We start from the raw sequence: 19281 nt of genomic DNA, 5'->3' as shown, positions 1-19281 counted from the left end.
AACCTATGAAAAATAATTGAAATTTGTGGATATCATCTTGAAAAGTGTTTGAATTGCTGATAAATATTAAAATTTACCTTTCTCAAGTTTATTTTCTTGAAATTTCAAAGTTTGTCGGCTGGTGTTATTGATAGCTTTTATTAGTCATCGTCAGTTTATCACAAATATCAATGTGCTCCAGTGGTGTCGTTAAACAAAACAAACTTCCAATAGTGAAAAATACGCCGTAGTGTTAAAAAAATTAGGGTCTGTTACTTTAAAAAAAAAAAAACCCAAAAAGCCCAAAACAAACAAACAAACGACAGAAATATTAACATAATAAGAAAGAAAAAGGCCATGTTTGTATCTGTGTAATTTAGTTTTAAAAACTCAACGCAATACAGTTAGAATTATAAATAAACATTATATCAGTTGTTTTTCTGCAAAGTGCAAACTTTAACAGCTAAGTTTATTCTATAGCATTCCTTTGATTTAACTCAAGTTCATTGTTAATAATTGAACGTGTGTGTAGCTCTTGGGGCCCGTGACAACGACGATACCGGATAAACAGACACTGTCACGTGACTGGTGATACTACTGTCCTGATTGCATACATCATTATGTTGATATGATTAGCAGGTTTGAAGCAGACGTTTCGAAAGCATACTACACATCACGTGATTTTCACAAACACGGTTAAACGAATTGGATCTAATCTGATTATTATTGTTGTGTAACACCCTCCCCTGTCTTGGTTGTGCCCACGGCTTGCGTGCTTGAACAGTTTTCTGTCGGAAGCACGCCAAAAATGCCCCATAGTCATATCATTGTGTGACTTGTTGGTGTGTGTGTGGGGGGCAGGGGAAACAAAATCAAAATATCAGTGAAATATTATTGTTATTAGTTACTAATGAGTTTTGATGTTATCACCACTTAAAAAGTGTTATTGTCACTGAATAAAAAGTAAAGTTTGTTTTATTTAACGACGCCGCTAGAGCACATTGATTTTTTATCTTATCATCGGCTATTGGACGTCAAACATATGGTCATTCTGACACTGTTTTTAGAGGAAACCCGCTGTCGCCACATAGGCTACTCTTTTTACGACAGGCAGCAAGGGATCTTTGATTTGCGCTTCCAACAGGCAGGATAGCACAAACCATGGCCTTTGTTGAACCAGTTATGGATCACTGGTCGGTGCAAGTGGTTCACACCTACCCATTGAGCCTTGCGGAGCACTCACTCAGGGTTTGGAGTCGGTATCTCGATTAAAAATCCCATGCCTCGACTGGGATCCGAACCCAGTACCTACCAGCCTGTAGACCGACGTCACTGAATACGTAAAAAACGTCACAGCGCGAAACGAGCGTAATAACACTTCTTAGATTAGACATATTTTTTTCTTTAACAACAATTTACCTTTACGGTTTTGGTGTTAGGTTTTTTTGGTTGTTGATGGGGTTTTTTAGGGGGTTGGGGGGAGGGTGGTTGTTATTGTTTGGTTTGTTTGTTTGTTGTTGTTGTTTGTTTGTTTGGGGTTTTTTTATTATTATTTATTCACCACTGTTCTGCTTCATAAACCAGTTAAAGGTGCAGACCCTAGTTTAAGCTCGTGGAAATGAATACTAAGTTTAGTTAATCTACAAACATGCAACACATACGGATACGGTTATAACAGAGAGAAGCTAATGTCTGTGATGTTTGAACGGGTAAACACTGTCTACAAATAACTCGAGCTTGTCTCGATAAGCAAAACTTTTAAGTCGAACGTGCGTTTTTAGAATGATAAAAAATGCATTTTGGAGAATTACAAAAACCTGGATGACCACTTAAGTTTTACGCAAATGAATATCCTAAATAATACAATGTAAGTACTTCTAATTTAAATTACTATTAGAAAAAACGTCTTTAAAAGTGAAAAATACGTCGTAGTTTTTAAAAACTAGGGTCTGTCCCTTTAATATTTAACAAGAATTTGCGTCTCTAATTACGCTTTCGTTTCATTTTGATACAATTTTTTAAAGATAAATTTGTTAATGATGAAGTTTAAATGAATTTTTGCTTTCGCTTGGGTGTCGTTAAACATCAATTCATAATATTTCTCTTTTTTTCAGTAACAGTTAGCCATTTACAGATGTCTTGGAGACTGCTAGTGTGTGCTTAAAACGCGTGCTTGAGCTTTAAGTGGCCACTAGAAGAAATATATTTTTTACGAAAATATTTTTAATGAACCCACTTTGGATTGCTTAGGCTCATCTGACTGTTTGTGCTATGCTCAAAAGGTTTTAATACAAACTAATTATTAAGTTTTTTCATTCATTCATTCATTCATTCATTCATTCATTCTGTACATATATATTTCTTCATTCATATACTTTTTGTTTAACACCCAATATCCGAGTTTTCAATGTGCTTTAGTATTATTAACATCTATTCGTTTATTCTATTTCTTTTTACTAACGATTAACCACTGAACTGACAGCCAACATAGCTGATGTGTATGCACAGAGAAAGAATGCTTTACTCTTAAGTGGATACAAGAAGAAAAATTAATAAGAAAAAACAAAGATAATTGATCTAGTTTGGATTCTGTGGGACCTCTCGACTGATTCAAGGTGTTTCGTTTTGAAGGTTTTACCACACAATATTTATATTGTTTTTTATCCATTAAAAGGTGGGGCGAGACGTAGCACAGTGGTAAAGCGCTCGCTTGATGCGCGGTCGGTTTGGGATCAAACCCGTCGGTGGTCCCGTTCGGCTAATTCTCGCTCCAGCCAGTGCACCACGACTGGTACGTCAAAGGCCGTGGTATGTGTTATCCTGTCTATGGGATGAAGCATATAAAAGATCCCTTGCTGCTAATCGAAAAGAGTAGCCCATGAAGTGGCGACAGCGTGTTTCCTCCCTCAATATCTGTGTGGTCCTTAACCATATGTCTGACGCCATATAACCGTAAATAAAACGTGTTGAGTGCGTCGTTAAATAAAACATTTCCTTCTTCTTCCTTCATTAAAAGGTGAAAATTTGTAAGTGACACTCAGTTGCTGAATTCCATTGTGCCTTGTTATCGTTTACGTTAAACATACATCCATCCATCCATTCATTCATTCATTCATTCATTCATTCATTCATTCATTCATTCATTCATTCATTCATCCATCCATCCATCCATTCAGTCATTCATTCAGTCAGTCAGTCATCCATTCATCCATTCATCCATTCATTCATTCATTCATTCATTCATTCACTATTTCATCTATTCATTCCGTTTCATCAACAACTAACCATTAATCTCTTGTCCTAAGTCTGAACTAACAGCTACCAAAGCTGATATTAAAACCAACAAATGCGTGATCGAACCTTTAAAGTCGCCACAACAAAGAATAAAATTTGAAAAACAAGAAAAAAGTTTCAACATTAATTAAAATGAACCTACTTTGGATTCCATGGGTTCTCTCGTCTGCTTCTGTTGCCGCTTCCCGCCTTTTTTACGATTCTCCTCAATCTTTAGTTTCCACTTATCAAATGCTAGTTTGGCCAGCGCTTTGCGTTGGCTCATATCCATCACAGTGTGATGCTGGAGTCGGAGACTGGTAACAATTATTTGAATAATTAAGCGACTAGATGAGAGTTATTGGCTGAAAGTCGCCACGCACCAAGGCCTTTGATGTTAGATACGGCGAATTGGTGATTATAAATTTATGTGTGCGTGACAACGGAATATACATGTACACAACTCTCCCGACTCCGGAGTGAGTTTGTAACCGGGAAACCGCCACGGGGAACGATGCAACGTCAAAGAGGTACCCATATCTATGGGGGCGGGTGGAGTCCACAGAATGCACCAGGACCGAAACCGAAACCAAATACTAATTATTCAAAAAAGTTAAAATTTTGTTTTGTTTAATCATACGACTAGCCGCACATTGATTAATTAATTATTGGCTTTTGGATGTCATACAGGTGATAGTTCTGATACGTAGTCTTCATAGGAAACCCGTGACATTAATCGATTAGCAGCATGGGATCTTTGAGGGTTATTAAGTTTAGAATGATTTCCAAACCATGATTTTTGAACAGTACCGCAGACTCTCAAACAAAAAGAGTGTAAACAGAGCGTCTGTTATAAGCCATTGTCAGTATAAAACCGAAGAGAGACCCAACCGAACTTGTTGGTAATGGCGATAAACTGGCATCGGTGGCGCAGTGGTTAAGTCATCGGACTACAGGCTGGTAGGTACAGGGTTCGCAGCCCGGTACCGGCTCCAACTTAAAGCGAGTTCTTAAGGGCTCAGTGGGTAGGTGTAAGACCACTACACCCTCTTCTCTCTCACTAACCACTAACCAACTAACAACTAATCCACTGTCCTGGACAGACAGCCCAGATGGCTGAGGTGTGTGTGTGTGTCCAGGACAGCGTGCTTGAAGTTTAATTGGATATAAGCACGAAAATAAGTTCAAATGAATAAATAAATGGAGATAATAGTACTAACTAATTGTTGAAGACAGCATAGAACGAATGATTAATCACACCACACAGAACAAGAGAGAGAGAGAGAGAGAGAGAGAGAGAGAGAGAGAGAGAGAGAGAGAGAGAGAGAGAGAGAGAGAGAGAGAGAGAGAGAGAGAGAGAGAGACAGACAGACAGACAGACAGAGACACACAGAGATACAGAAAGAAAGAAAGAAATGTTTTATTTAACGACGCACTCAACACATTTTATTTACGGTTATATGGCGTCAGACATATGGTTAAGGACCACACAGCTTTTGAGAGGAAACCCGCTGTCGCCACTTCATGGGCTACTCTTTCCGATTAACAGCAAGGGATCTTTTATTTGCGCTTCCCACAGGCAGGATAGCACAAACCATGGCCTTTGTTGAACCAGTTATGGATCACTGGTCGGTGCAAGTGGTTTACACCTACCCATTTAGCCTTGCGGAGCACTCACTCAGGGTTTGGAGTCGGTATCTGGATTAAAAATCCCATGCCTCGACTGGAATCCGAACCCAGTACCTACCAGCCTGTTGACCGATGGCCTAACCACGACGCAACCGAGGCCGGTCAGAGAGAGATACAGAGACAGAGACAGATAGATACAGAGACAGACACAGAGACAGAGTGAACGAGAAAGAAAGAAAGAGAGGGGGGAGGGGGAGGGAGCAGAACAGGGAAAAGGAGAATATGTAAAATACTATTCAAAGGTGCCAAAACCAGTGTCGACTGAAAGGTAGGTATAATGGGTTCGAATTCGTATCCCGGTATTGGCTCACACCCATAAGTGTACGAGATGGGGGTCGGGGGGGGGGGGGGGGGGGGGGGGGACAAGTGCTGGAACATATCCTTGACTTCGGGCAAAAAACGATGGAGATATGCGAACAAAATGAATTGGCCTGAAACCTTTTCACCATGTGTTTCCATCATTCTAGTCTACCCACAATATTAGTTGTAATCCACGTAAACATTATTCGTTAGGTCCTATGAATAAATGTTGTTATTCATAATTCGAGCATTTTCCTTTGATTCCGGCAAAATCAGAATGCCACCCTACAAACAATGGAGCCCGTACGCACACCACATCATACCACGCTACGCCACACCACACCACGCCACGCCACACCACACCACACCACACCACACCACACCACATCATACCACACCACACCACGCCACACCACACCACACCACACCACATCATACCACACCACGCCACATCATACCACACCACGCCACACCACATCATACTACTCCACATAATACCACACTACGCCACACCACACCACACCACACCACACCACATAATACCTCACTACTCCACATAATACCTTCTTACGCCCGTGTTAAAGATATTTTCCTGTTTAGAATATCAGTATCTATAAATAAGGTGTTTGTTGTTATCTCAGTGTTTGCAATAGCCCAGGCCAGATTTTACTTTTAAAAATTCCGTACATTCGAAAATATTTATTTAAAAAAAAAGAAAGAAAAAAAAAGGAAAAAAAAGACTGCTACAGACATTATCACAAAACCGCAAACACACCGGATATACAGACAATGGATTGATAAACAAGAAAATGTAATATATGTAATATGTAATTTTAGTCGCCGAAAAAACCTCTGCAAAATCAGAACATTCCCTTTAAGTCCAAAAGAGCTGGCACTCTTATCTTCTTGAAACAAGAACTCTAAGTAATGCTAGGCTCAGACTACCAACTGCCACGACAAAGTTGCTAGTCTGAGCGCTCTTACAACTCGATTCTCGTCGTATAACCCATTAGTTGTTAAGTCGGGAGTTGGAGAAATTACAACGCAACCTTCGAATTGGCCAACTTTTTGCTGTCAGTTGGTAGTCTGACGCTAGCACAAGTTAGCGTTGAACAGACAGAAAGTCTCTCTCTCTCTCTCCTCTCTCCCCTTTCAACTCTTCTTCCCATCTGCTCTTCTCTCTCCCCTGCTCTCCTCTCTCTCTCTCTCTCTTTTACTTCGTCTCTCTCCCCCCCTGTCTTCTCGCCTCTGCTCACCTTCACCCCTATCTATCCCTCTCTTTCTTTCACTTGCTGTCTGTCTGTCTGTCCTGACTATTTATGGCCCCCCGGGTATGGCTCCTCTCTTCTATTTGCTTGTCTTCCGTCTCTCCGTCCTCTCTCCTCAGCTAGCTCTCTCTCTCTCGTTGGTCTCTCTCTATCGTCTGTCTTCTCTCTCTGCTCCTCTCTCTCTCTCTCTCATGATCCCCTGTCTCTCTCTTAAACTCATATCCATCCCTCTCTTTCTTTTACTTATCTCGCCTCTTTGCTTTCTCCATTCTATCCCATCCCCCATCCCCTCCATTCTATCCAAATCTTTCTTTCTCTCCTCCCTTCCATCTTACATGTCCCTCTCTTCTCTCTCTCTCTCTCTTCCACTCTCTTCTGCTCTCTCTCCCCCCTTCGCCCCTCCCTCCCTCTATCTCGCTTTTTCTGTCCATCTTTCCACATTTCTCTCTCTCTATTGTCTGTCTCTGTCACGACCAAATGTCTAAATACTCATGTTAGCCATTAAAGAGCCGCGGTTTAAACTATGCTAGATTTCGTTATCCTTCTTTTATTTCTTTTGGAAATCAGTATAGTAGGAGAGACAACATACTGTTGCTAAACGCTCATAGAAAAACAAACAAGCAAACAACAACATAAAATAATTATGAGTTATAGTTTGTAAAAACACTTTTCGTGTTAATTTATATATATTATTGACTGATGGCTGTTGGAGTAAGAAATAAACAGCAGTAAATACTAGGACACCATTAGGTAGTCTTGGTAACCTCGACTCTGAAAGAAGACACCATTATCTATTCGCGTTACGCTTCGTTACATTAATAAACGATTAGCTGTGACGATACGGGTAACAGTTTAATGATGTAAAATTGATTGACAGACGAGCCAATCGAAAGGCAAAAAAATTAAATAAAGGTCCCAAACTGTCTATGGGGGTGAAGATTTTTTTTTTTTTTTTTTTTTGATATTCTTAAAAAAGAAGAAGTTTGTTTTGTTTAACGACACCACTAGATCACATTGATTAATTAGTCATCGGCTATTGGATGTCAAACATATGACACGTAGTAATTAGAAGAAACCCATTACATTTTCCTAATGCAACAAGGGATCTTTTATTTATGCACTTTCCCACAGACAGGAAAGCACATACCACGGCTTTTGACTAGTTGTGGTGCACTGGTTGGAGAGAGAAAAAAAAACAATCACCGAGGTTGTTCGATCCTGCGACACAGGCACCCCAGTCGAGCACTCAACCGACTGAGCTAAATCCCGCCCCTTTTGGATATTCTCAAATGCAATTTCAGAGCATATGAATAACAATATAATGTTTTAGATTAATTTTTGACTGTGTTAAATGTGGGTTTTTTTGCTCTTATAAAAAAGAAGAAGAAAGGATTGTTTTGTTTAATGACGCACTCAGCACGTTTTATTTACGGATATATGGCGTCAGACATATGGTTAAGGACTACACAGATATTGAGAGAGGAAACCCGCTGTCGCCACTTCATGGGCTACTCTTTTCGATTAGAAGCAAGGGATCTTTTATATGCACCATCCCATAGACAGGATAGCACATACCACGGCCTTTGATATACCAGTCGTGGTGCACTGGCTGGAACGAGAAATAGCCCAATCGATCTCAGACCGACAGCGTATCGAGCGTGCGCTTTACCACTGGGCTACCTCCCGCCCCTCTTATATAATGGTCAAAAATGCAACTTGTTTCTACGACCCTTTGCCTAGCTTTGTTGGAACTGGTGATATATTTCAGACCTACAGCTACTTTGGAATGGGACCGTTTGCTTTTGTTTGACAGGGCCGTACCCTCCGGGGGGGGGGGGGGAGAGCGGGGAGGGGGGGCAGTGCCTCTTGAGGACGAATCTTCTTTTTTTTTCTTTTTCTTTTTTGTACTCTAGGAAATAGCATACACATCTCAGGGTTTAATTTGAATAGTGTTTCATTTGTTTATAAAAAAAAAAGTAGTGCCCCCTCCCCCCCTAGGATTTTGATCAGGGTACGGCCCTGGTAGAGCACATTGATTAATTAGTCATCATTGGATACTTATGACACCTAGTCTTCGGGGGAAACCCGTTACGTTTTGTCTTTAGCAACAAATGATCTTTTTTTGTGCACCTTACAGAAATTTAAAGTTTGTTTTGTTTAACGACTCCACTAGAGCGCATTGATTTATTAACCATCGGCTATTCGATGTAAAACATATTGTCATTTTGACAGTCATAGAGAGGAAACCCGCTTCATTTTTTCATTAGTAGCAAGGGATCTTTTATGTGAATCATCCCACAGACAGGATAGCTCATACCACAGCCTTTGCTATACCAGTCGTGGAGCACTTTACAAAAGACAAGGCAGCACATGCTACGGTCTTTGAAATACCAATCATGAGTACAGGTTGGGAAGGGGGAAGACAATACGTCAGCCGTGGTGTTTCGATCCAGTGATCCAACCTCTTTGGCCAGCGTTCTAGGACCGACTTTTGCATTGGTCTCGTTCCTGCCTGGGGTTTGTGTTATACTCTGATTATATCCGCTTTGTAATAGAAAGTGGTACAAATTGTCAGCAATGGGAATTGATTTGGCAATATACCCGATAGGGGGGTATCCAGATAAAATCATCCGTAATTGTTATATGTTAAGTCCATTAACATACCAAGTGGTCGTATGATGCAACGACTCACTACCAAGGGGGAGGTCATTACAGGAGGTGCTATTGCGTGAGGTATGGGGATATTTTAATATCTGCATTACAACAGGATATTAAGAGGAAACCCCGCTTGTCGCCACTTCTTGGACTACTCTTATTAAATCTAACAGCAGGGATCTACTTAAATGTGATGAGAAACCATTTAACCATAGGCCACGTATCACTAACCCCGTATTTTTGAAGGATCTATGGTTTACTGGCTGTGACAGAAAGCTTTTGTCACTTGTTCCCGAATCATCATCGAGCCCAGACGTTAGTAGTATGATTATTGTAGATTGCTGTACCATTGGGGCACACGTCCACCCCCCAGAAATATGTTCTTATAGCACTAGATGAATTGATGAGCAACTCATTCCATCGTGCCTAAAAACCATTTTGGATTTGCATGGGCGAGTCAATAAATCAGTAATACTGTATAATCAGGATGGAATGGAATCATTGTATGTTTGTATGCGCTACAGTTTGCATATACTGAAAATCTGTATGGTTGAAATGGCGTTCTTGTGACATACTCGTCGCTTTTTTTTCCGTATGTCCTATAGAAAACACATGCGTTATAGACGTTATCGTGGGGGAACTCCCACTTTATGAAATCGACTAGTCTCGTTACGTCTTGAGGAGCGGGGACCCTCACACACCACCCACGGGGATGCACCGGATCGCGCCTTGTTTAGTGGATCAGATTACTGTCTTGAACGGTTGTTGGTATAGTTACTTGTTTTAGCGCAGTGGCCCAGACTGAAACTAATGGAAAAATGTAGGGGGGTCATTATAGTCTATAGAGTATGTCAAATCACCAACTCGTCGACATTTCCAATAGCCGATATACCGGCCTCCGTGGCGTCGTGATAGGCCATCGGTCTACAGGCTGGTAGGTACTCGGTTCGGATCCCAGTCGAGGCATAGGATTTTTAATCCAGATACCGACTCCAAACCCTGAGTGAGTGCTCCACCAACCCATTGTCGTGCATAGACAGCCCAGATAGCTGAAGTGTGTGCCCAGGGTATCGTGCTTGAACCTTAATTGGATATAAGCACGAAAATAAGTTGAAATGAAAAGGTACAATAGGCCCACCGAGGGGAATCGATCACAAACTTCAGTCGAGCGCTTTACCAGTGGGCTATGCCCCGCCCCCAAGTTAAGTTATACTGAACTGAAAAGCACTTAATTTTAGCAATAAAGTGAATTTTCTTTTACTGTTTATTTGTCAGGCATATATCGATGCAATTAACGATTACCTTCCATGTCCGTTAGTTTTTCTGTGCAGCTTTGTTTAAAAACCAACGCAAACGCTAGCTGTAGATGGGTGCTATATGTCTGTGAAATGTACCATGACATAGCCTTCCCAATGAAATCTATTATTTAACAAAAGTTATTGTTTTTGTTTGGCACGATAATGCAATCCAATATTGAAACATTATTGAGATTAGTTGATTCTGCTTACATGAAGTTAAACTGTCTCTGTTGCAGTTTGTATTTGTTTCATTAAATAACATGTGGGTTTTTTTTGTATCAGGCAATAAGATATTTTTTAACTTTCATAGGGTCTTCTTTGGCATGGATGATAATAATGAGATCTTGGGAATTAATAGTTTGAAAGGAGCTAGCACGGGTATTTGGTGTCAGATAGAGTGTTATTGCGAGAGAGAGAGAGAGAGAGAGACGAGAGGAGGGAGAGAGAGAGATAGAAGGAGAGATGAAAGAGAGAGAGAGAGGGAGAGAGAAGACTGAAGAGAGACGACAGAGAGAGTGACATAGAGGGCAAGGATAGAGAGAGAGAAAAGAGAGGGGATCTAGCAGAGAAAGGAGAGAGAGAGAAGAAGAGAGAGGAGCTAGGGAGAGAGGAGAGAGTGAGAGAGAGAATAAGAGAAGAGAGGGAAAGGAGGGAAGAGAACTAACGAGAAAAGAGAGAGAACGGGATGGAAAGAGAGAGAGAGGGAGGGAGAGAGAAGTAACGAGAGTGAGGAGAGAAAGAGTGAGGGGTAGCTGGGGAGAGGAGAGAGAGAGAGGAGAGAAAGAGAAGGAGAGAGAGAGAGCCTAGAGAGTGAAAGAGGTGAAAAGGAGAGAGAGAGGGGAAAGAGTGAGAGAGAGAGGGAGACGAGAGAGAGAGCGAGTGAGAGAGGAGACAGAGTGGGAGAGAGAGAGAAGAGAGTGAGAGAGGAGAGAGAGAGAGAGCTGAGAGAGAGAGAGGGTAAAGAGAGAGGGGAGGAGAGGGGTAAAAGAGCGAGGAGAAGGATAGGGGAGACAGAGAGATAGATAAGTTGAGATGGGAGTGTGAGAGGGAGTGGAGAGGGAGAGAGTGCAAGAGGGAGGTTACAGGTTAGAGAGAAAGAAAGAGAGGGGAGACAGGGTTAGAAAAGAGTTAGAGATGAGTGACAAGAGAAAGAAGACACAACACAGAGAGAGAGAGAGAGAGAGAGAGAGAGGGAAGAGAGAGAGAGAGAGAGAGAAGAAGAAAGAAGGAAAGAGACAGGGGGACAGAGAGAGACAGACAGAGACAGACACACAGACACAGACACAGACACAGATAGACAGACAGACATACCCGATTCTGATTAGTAGGTGTATGAGTTCAAGGATCGAACCCCCCCCCCCCCCCCCCCCCCCCCCACCCACCCCCCATCGGTGGACATATTCTCTGAGTGGGTTTTCCCATGTCCCAATCAGTGCTCCACGACTGGAATATCAAAGACCATGGTATGTGCTTTCCTGTGTGTGGGAAAATGCATATTTAAAAGAATAACCAAAATTATTGACATCCAGTAGCCGATGATTCAGACCCGTAAGACGAGGACGATAATATACGTTTTTGTCCTAAATATTAACATTAATTCTAAAAAATAAAAATAAAAATATGGCTTGTGCGCCACCCCAATCCTCCACCCACACCCCCACCTACACCCCCACCCACACCCCACACCCCACCCACACCCACACCCACACCATTAAAGATTGTGCACCCACTCCAAATATCATTCCTACGGACCCTGTGATTAATCCATCAATGTGCTCTGGTGGTCTCATAATGCTACGACTGTCCTAGTTGCTAGTCTGAGTACTCTTACAACTCTGGGGCGGGATGTAGCCCAGTGGTAAAGTGCCCGCTTGATGCGCGGTCGATCTGGGATCGATTCCCGTCGGTGGGCCCATTAGGCTATTTTTCGTTCCAGCCAGCGCACCACGACTGGTATATCAAAGGTATTATCCTGTGTGTGGGATGGTGCATATAAAAGATCCCTTGCTGCTAATCGAAAAGAGTAGCCCATGAAGTGGCGACAGCGGGTTTCCGCTCTCAATATCTGTGTGGTGCTTAACCATATTATGTCTGACGCCATATAACCGTAAAAATTAAAAAATGTGTTGAGTGCGTCGTTAAATAAAACATTTCCTTTCTTCTTACAACTCTATTCACGTCGTATACTACTCCTACGGCCGATTAGTAGTTAATCAGAGCGCACCCGTCGTAAGTTGGGAGTTGAGAAAATTAGAACGCAAAAGTCGAGTTAGCCTAGTCCGTCGTGACAGTTGACAGTCTAAGCCTAGGTTTTAAAGAAATTAAAGTTTAGGTTTTCATTCCTGAACATGCACCAGAAAATTCTGTTAGCAGTTAAAACAGTCGCCACTCTGTTTATTTTGCGATTATTACGCGGTCTCGTGGTATATATTCTTGCGCAAAATAAACTCGTGCAATAAATAGGAAGCAAAAACAACGTATATGAGTTCTGTATACTTATTACCAATAAATTAATATATTAATACAGTTGTTAAAAAAGAGTTTATTTTGTTCCACATTTGGTAATTTTTATATATAATCTTAGAGAGGAAACCTGCTATGTTTTTCCATCAGTAGCAAGGGATCTTTTATATGCACTATCCCACAGACAGGATAGCACATATCACGGTCTTTGATATACCAGTCGGGGTGCACTGGCTGGAACGAGAAATAGCCAAATGGGCCCACTAACGTGGATCGATCAAAAACCGACCGCGCATCAAGAGAGCGCTTTACCACTGGGCTACGTCCCTCCCCCGCTATACAGTTTTTAATGTTATGCACTGTATTCTAAAGACTGTAAGCGGTCTAGGGTATAATAATAATAAATAATAATAATAATAATAATAATAATAATAATAACAATAATAATAATAACTAGGGTCGCAGACGCGGACCCCCCCCCCCCCTCCCCCCCCCCGCTCGTGACCAACAAGCAGGATTTTGATAACGGGAATATACTTCAAATCCATCTAAAGCTATCTTCAAATATGAAAATTTCCTATCGAGGGGGGGGCCCTTCAAAGGCTCAAGACTGGACCCCCCCCCCCCCCCCTGCTAAAATTCCTGGATCCGCCCCTGGGTCGAAATTGGCAGAAATTCCTGCCGGACAATCTGCTACAATTTGTACCGGTCCGAATCAAAAGGTGTCGGACTAAACATCGTCATAAAGCATAAACGCAAAATAATTGCTGGTTCGACGAGTCGGCAGGCAAACATATTTCCCGTGGTGATGTTGACCAGAAAAAAAACTGGTCGGCACAGCATTATTTCAAACCCTGGATAATTTTTTTTTTTTTAACTACGATTGCAATAAAAGTGATTCTTTAAACAGGCTCGTAGGAAAATCATCTGGTGTGGAAAGGTGTACAGTTTCCAGAGGTGGGGGGGGGGGGGGGGGTCCTGGTGGGGGTGGCGGCACAGGCCAGATTTTTATCATTATATATACTAATGGAAAGAAATAAAGGATCACAGAGATAGCAACAAGAAATAATGACTGCATCAAAAATCAATTGATATTGTCAGAAGTTGACTGGGAAGATATAGGCAGCACATTCAACACTACAGACATTCAGTCCCACAATACAACTTGGTATGAAATGCAGACATTACTATGCTAGTTGTGAATTAAATTTGGTCTACAATTCCAAGTTTTCCCTTATTTCTTTCCATCAGTATATATATATATATATATATATATATATATAGAGAGAGAGAGAGAGAGAGAGAGAGAGAGAGAGAGAGAGAGAGAGAGAGAGAGAGAGAGAGAGAGAGAGAGAGAGAGAGAGAGAGAGAGAGAGAGAGAGAGAGAGAGAGAGAGAGAGAGAGAGAGAGAGAGAGAGAGAGAGTAGGGAAAATCCCGTATATTTTTATCTTTGAGTCCCTCCACCCCCAACCCCCTTCAAACCACCGGTTTCTATGGGTTTGTTAAATCTAATACATCTTTTTGGCGAGTAGATGAAATGTAAAGTACCACACTTTTTTTTTATGTCTACTGCCTAAGTGGGTTGATATACTACGTTTATCAGTTTTATTAGACAATGTTAACATGATTGCCACTGGGGATGAATTTGGTCCAGCGAAAATGGCAGACAGCTAAAGGGAGATTACTGTGATGTCAATCGATAAATTTATAGGTTGTAATAGACCAAATCAATTCCTATTGACGATAATTTTAACGTTTACTAATAAAACTGATATCAACACACCCAGGGAGTACAGCAAAAAAAAAAAGAAGTGGCAACTCACATCTAATCTACCTGCAAGAAAATGGGTGGTCGCATACCATTTAAGATATTTAATTAATGTTTTTAATAGCAACCGTCATTTTTGCTGAAAATTGTAGTTCCATTTTTTGGGGTACCCTGCATTAGTTTCCACCTCTGGTATATACTGCATAACAAACTGTATAACAAATAAAAGTGTATTTATTTATTGTCGATGGATAATAGTATTTGCACAAATAATCAGTGTCACATATTACCCCAGAAACAAAAGCAATGTCAAGGTTGGGGACAATCACACCCACAGCTGCTTTTACTCCGTAAATATTTGACTGTGCACCTCGAACTTTGACACACAACTCTCTTCTTTGATACTGTGCAACCTGTATGGTTGGCCGAAAATGTCATACACGTAACTATCAACTAAGTGGTGTAGACAAAGGCGGGATGAATTGAAAAATCTAGAACAGTGGAAAAATCAATGAATTCTGCGATCCTATACAAGGCCTATAAAATATTCCCAAAGCAACTTTGCAGTTTTAAAACGATTTTGTTACATACCCTTTGGCGATAACATGATGAGTTATTTATTATATCACACGGCAATAACATACGTGTTTTATCGATTGGCTGCTCCTTGGAATGGACTTGGTCGCCACAGCCATACTATCCAATGAAGTGAGCACGATCGAAATTGATTGTTCTGTGATGTATAATTTAAATTGTAACTGATTGCTCTATGACTCATACATTATCTTCACAGAAACGCGCCGTAAATACGTTTCATTTGGAAAAGGCATTTAAATTTATTTTAAAGCTTGTTTTTGAGGATATATAAGAAACAGAAAACTACATTCATGTCCGTTAGATAATGTTTAACTTACAACTCGTTGTTTAAAACGTATTCAACTCGCTTTCGCTCGTTAAATAGAGAATACTGCATTTGTGCCCATTAAATACTATTTATCTTACAACGCTTTCGCTCTTTATATGACTTTTGAAATAACTCGTTGTAAGATATCTGGTATAAAACTATGATTCATGTAGTATGTTCTATTTAATTGTATAAATCATATAGGTGTTATGACGAATGCTTCCTATTTGAATCTTAATGACAAAACCGTTATCCATAATCAAAGATTGTTTTGTTTAACGACACTTCTAGAGCATATTGACTTATGAAACATTGGTTATTGGATGTCAAACATTTGGTAATTTTGACATATAGTCTTAAAAAGGAAACCCGTTACATTGTTCCATTAGTAGCAAGGGATCTTTTATATGCATCATCCCACAGACATTATAGCACATACCATGGCCTTCGATATGCATTGGCTGGAGCGAGAAATAGACCGACCGATCCTAGACCGACCTCGCATCAGGCACAGTGGCGTAGCGTCGGTTGCTAGCGCCCGGGACAAGGTGCCCGGTGCAAGGCAAGTATTGCGCCCCCTAACCAGTGGACCGTTAGCACTCCCCGAGTCCCTCCCACGAGTCCAGAATTTTGTGCCCGGGGCAAAGGCCCCGGTGGCCCCGCCCACGCTACGCCATTGATCATGAAAACGCTTTACCGCCCCCGCCCCCGAAATCAAGACCGTACCTCTGCATAATGCAGTCGAATGGGCATTTCGAAAAAATAGTCCATGTATCTGTATCTAGTGTTTCGTCTTTAGAAGAACAGCTACTCTTGGGGAGATCATTTGATGGATAATACATGTACATCCGTTTGACCGACACAAAGAGGACTGCCACTCCCAAACCAGCTTACTAAATAAAAACTAGCACAGGACAGAGCTCATTGGAATAAGTACAGCTGTGTTGACATGCACCGATGAATCACTGTCAAAATAGTGATGATATCAGGTGTTCGCGAAAGATGAGCATATCCTGCCCCACAGGTAGCACGCATAATGACTAGGTTTTTTTTTTTCATAGCAACGTCCTGTACCAAAAATAAACAAATAATAATAATAGTCATCATATACATCCAAATTCCCACCCCGGTGCCACAAATACTGTTGTTCTTACCTGGAATCGTGCTGCCTGAAACGCATTCATCCTCAGTCGCCTGTTTCTGACAGGCTGCAGCTTTCTGCGTCTCAAATATTTGGATTTCGATTTGTTTTTGTGAGGTCGAGACTTTTCAACTTCCGGTGACGTCAGTGCACGCGGTGGCCGAATTTTATTCTCCATGTATTCCGACTCTGGGGATGTCCTACTTGTGTCCATTCGAAATATTATATTTAAAGCATTTTTTCTTAAACGCTGTCCTTCTTCATCACTGGAATTGAGATCCTGAATTCGAGACTGTCTTCTCGATTCTAGCATCAGTTCTGCTTTGCTTAGCACATACGCACGCGAAGCGCGCTTGGCTTTGTGGTAAGTGACTGGGTCTTGAAATTCGTCGTCTGTCTGGTCTATTCTATAGTAGTCTTGATATTTTGAGACTAAATGCGGCGGTAATCGAGACCCTCGTCTCATTGCCACGTGACTTCTCTCCGTGTCCGTTATGTCGGATTCTGATGCCTCGTAATTGGTCATCTGCTTCATCCTGGCAACAGTTCTGTCCCTTTGTTGCAGATCTCTCGATCGTGCGTCTAGATGTTCGCTTCTCTCCCTTTGTTGTAGATTTTTTATCCTGTTAGCAGATTCCTTTCTCTCCTGCTTCTGCTTCAGATCTGCAAGTATGCTTTCCACGGGGTCCATCTTGGTGGAATCATCGTAATCCATCGGCTGCTCCACTCTTCTCTTCTCCACGGAGTTGTCTCCCGTTTTTCCGCTAATCTTGTACGTCTCGTTGTAGCCGTTAACAAACTGTGGCTGACTGCTGTCGTCGTGTCTCTGGTGAGCACCTTTAGAGATCTTTCTTCTTGGAGGTTTGCCCATCCCTGGACTGTCAGCATCCATAGCCTCGGCTCCTTTCTTCCTCGACTGATGTTTCTCATCATTATCATCATCACTGCCAGACACCACGGTGTTAAACTCAGACTGTCGCAGCTCGTTCAGTCGCTGATTCTGCCTCTGGGAAGAATTCTTTCGTCCTTTGCTGTTTTTCCTTCCTGGTGATTGACTTCTCCCGTGTGCGCTGGAATACCTTCTTTCTTTGTCTGGGTAGTATTTCGAGTGAGAGACTTCAGACGGTTGCCGTTGGTCGCCGCTGCCAGTGATCCTTGTATCCTGGGGAATGACGTCATACGTGGATCCGTAGTTCGTGACATCCACTGTTGTTCCTCCTAAGTCGTAATCTTGATGGGAGGTAGGTACTGTCTGGTAACTAGAATACTGTGGGTCTGTTATCATGGTGGTTCCATAATTTGAGTCCATAGCATTGGGAGCCAATGTTGTATTATAATTAATGTAGCCTCCTTCGGAACCTACAGTACTTGTGTGTGGTATCGTCTGTATATACTCTGTGCCTGGAAGTCCCGTTTGCACATATTGTGTTCCAGATTGACCCGTCTGCACATATTGTGTGTCAGGTTGTCCCGTCTGCACATATTGTGTTTCAGGTTGTCCCGTCTGCACATATTGCGTTTCAGGTTGTCCCGTCTGCAGATATTGTGTTTCAGGTTGTCCCGTCTGCACATATTGCGTTCCAGGCTGTCCCACTTGCACATATTGTGTTCCAGTCTGTCCCGGCTGTACATATTGCGTTCCAGGCTCTCCCGCTTGGACATACTGCGCGCCAGGTTGTCCCGCTTGCACATATTGCGTCCCAGGTTGTACCGTCTGTGCATATTGCGTTCCGGGTTGCCCCGTTACGTAAGTCGGCTGTTGTGTCTCCATGCCTGTTACTGTGGTACCGTACTGGGACACATTGGGATTTGTCGACGGGTTGTAGACAGAGTACTGAGGTGCGGTGCTGCCTAATGGAATGGAAGAATTACCATACCCTGATCCATCCCAGCCAGATATCGCTCCTAAGTTGTAGTTTCCATACATAGCAGACTCCACTCAGACCTAAAACAAAACATTTTTAAATTAAAGGGACATTCTTGAGTTTGCTACAATTTTAAAGATGTTATCAACTAACAGAGACTTTTGCCGACTGTAATTACATATAAAAAAAAAAAAATTCTACATAAAATATTAATGGCTGTATATTAAACGTGTTTCTGATCGTTCTAATATTTTTACTACGGTAGATTAAATTTCATTTTATTTCTTACGTACGAAATTATTTGAAAACAAAATCCAGTTTGGGCTTCTTATAAATATTAAGACGACCAGAAATACATTGAATATACAGACACTGATATTCTAAACAAGAAAATATATTTAATATGTAGGTTTAATCGTAGAAATATTTTATTAGTCAGAAACATCTTACAATGCAGCAACCTCGGGAATGTCCCTTTAACCGATTTGAAACAATATTGAGGTTACATGAAAATGTATTATTCTTCATTTTAACACTAAGAATCGGAAGTCCTATACCACAGTTAAAAATCAAATAAATATAAAGCTGCCCCTCCCCACATCGCTGTCATTTTTCGAATAATATGGCACTGTTTATGTTAAACAATATTGTGGTTACATATTTTTTAAATTATTATT

The 19281-nt window shown here is 41.4% G+C and overlaps 2 protein-coding genes across 3 annotated transcripts in view; both read right to left on the bottom strand.

The window, feature by feature from the left end:
* Positions 1 to 3561, bottom strand: part of LOC121389633 (echinoderm microtubule-associated protein-like 2) — a 75048-nt gene extending 71487 nt beyond the window's left edge. For both annotated transcript variants that reach the window (XM_041521271.1, XM_041521272.1), the window contains exon 1: positions 3416 to 3561. In XM_041521271.1, the coding sequence (XP_041377205.1) occupies positions 3416 to 3544 (129 nt within the window). In that variant the 5' untranslated portion in view covers positions 3545 to 3561. The remainder of the gene's footprint in view (positions 1 to 3415) is intronic.
* A 13140-nt stretch (positions 3562 to 16701) lies between these two features.
* On the bottom strand, positions 16702 to 18666 carry LOC121389787. The gene has a single exon (XM_041521437.1). It carries the CDS (start codon positions 18664 to 18666, stop codon positions 16702 to 16704), a length of 1965 nt encoding a protein of 654 aa, XP_041377371.1.
* Positions 18667 to 19281: the final 615 nt, after the last annotated feature.

The sequence above is a fragment of the Gigantopelta aegis genome, chromosome 15 (genome assembly GCF_016097555.1).
Source record: "Gigantopelta aegis isolate Gae_Host chromosome 15, Gae_host_genome, whole genome shotgun sequence".
In the NCBI taxonomy this organism is placed as follows: domain Eukaryota; kingdom Metazoa; phylum Mollusca; class Gastropoda; order Neomphalida; family Peltospiridae; genus Gigantopelta; species Gigantopelta aegis.
Note: the sequence above shows the minus strand (reverse complement) of the source record. Positions and strands in the feature narration are given on the sequence as shown.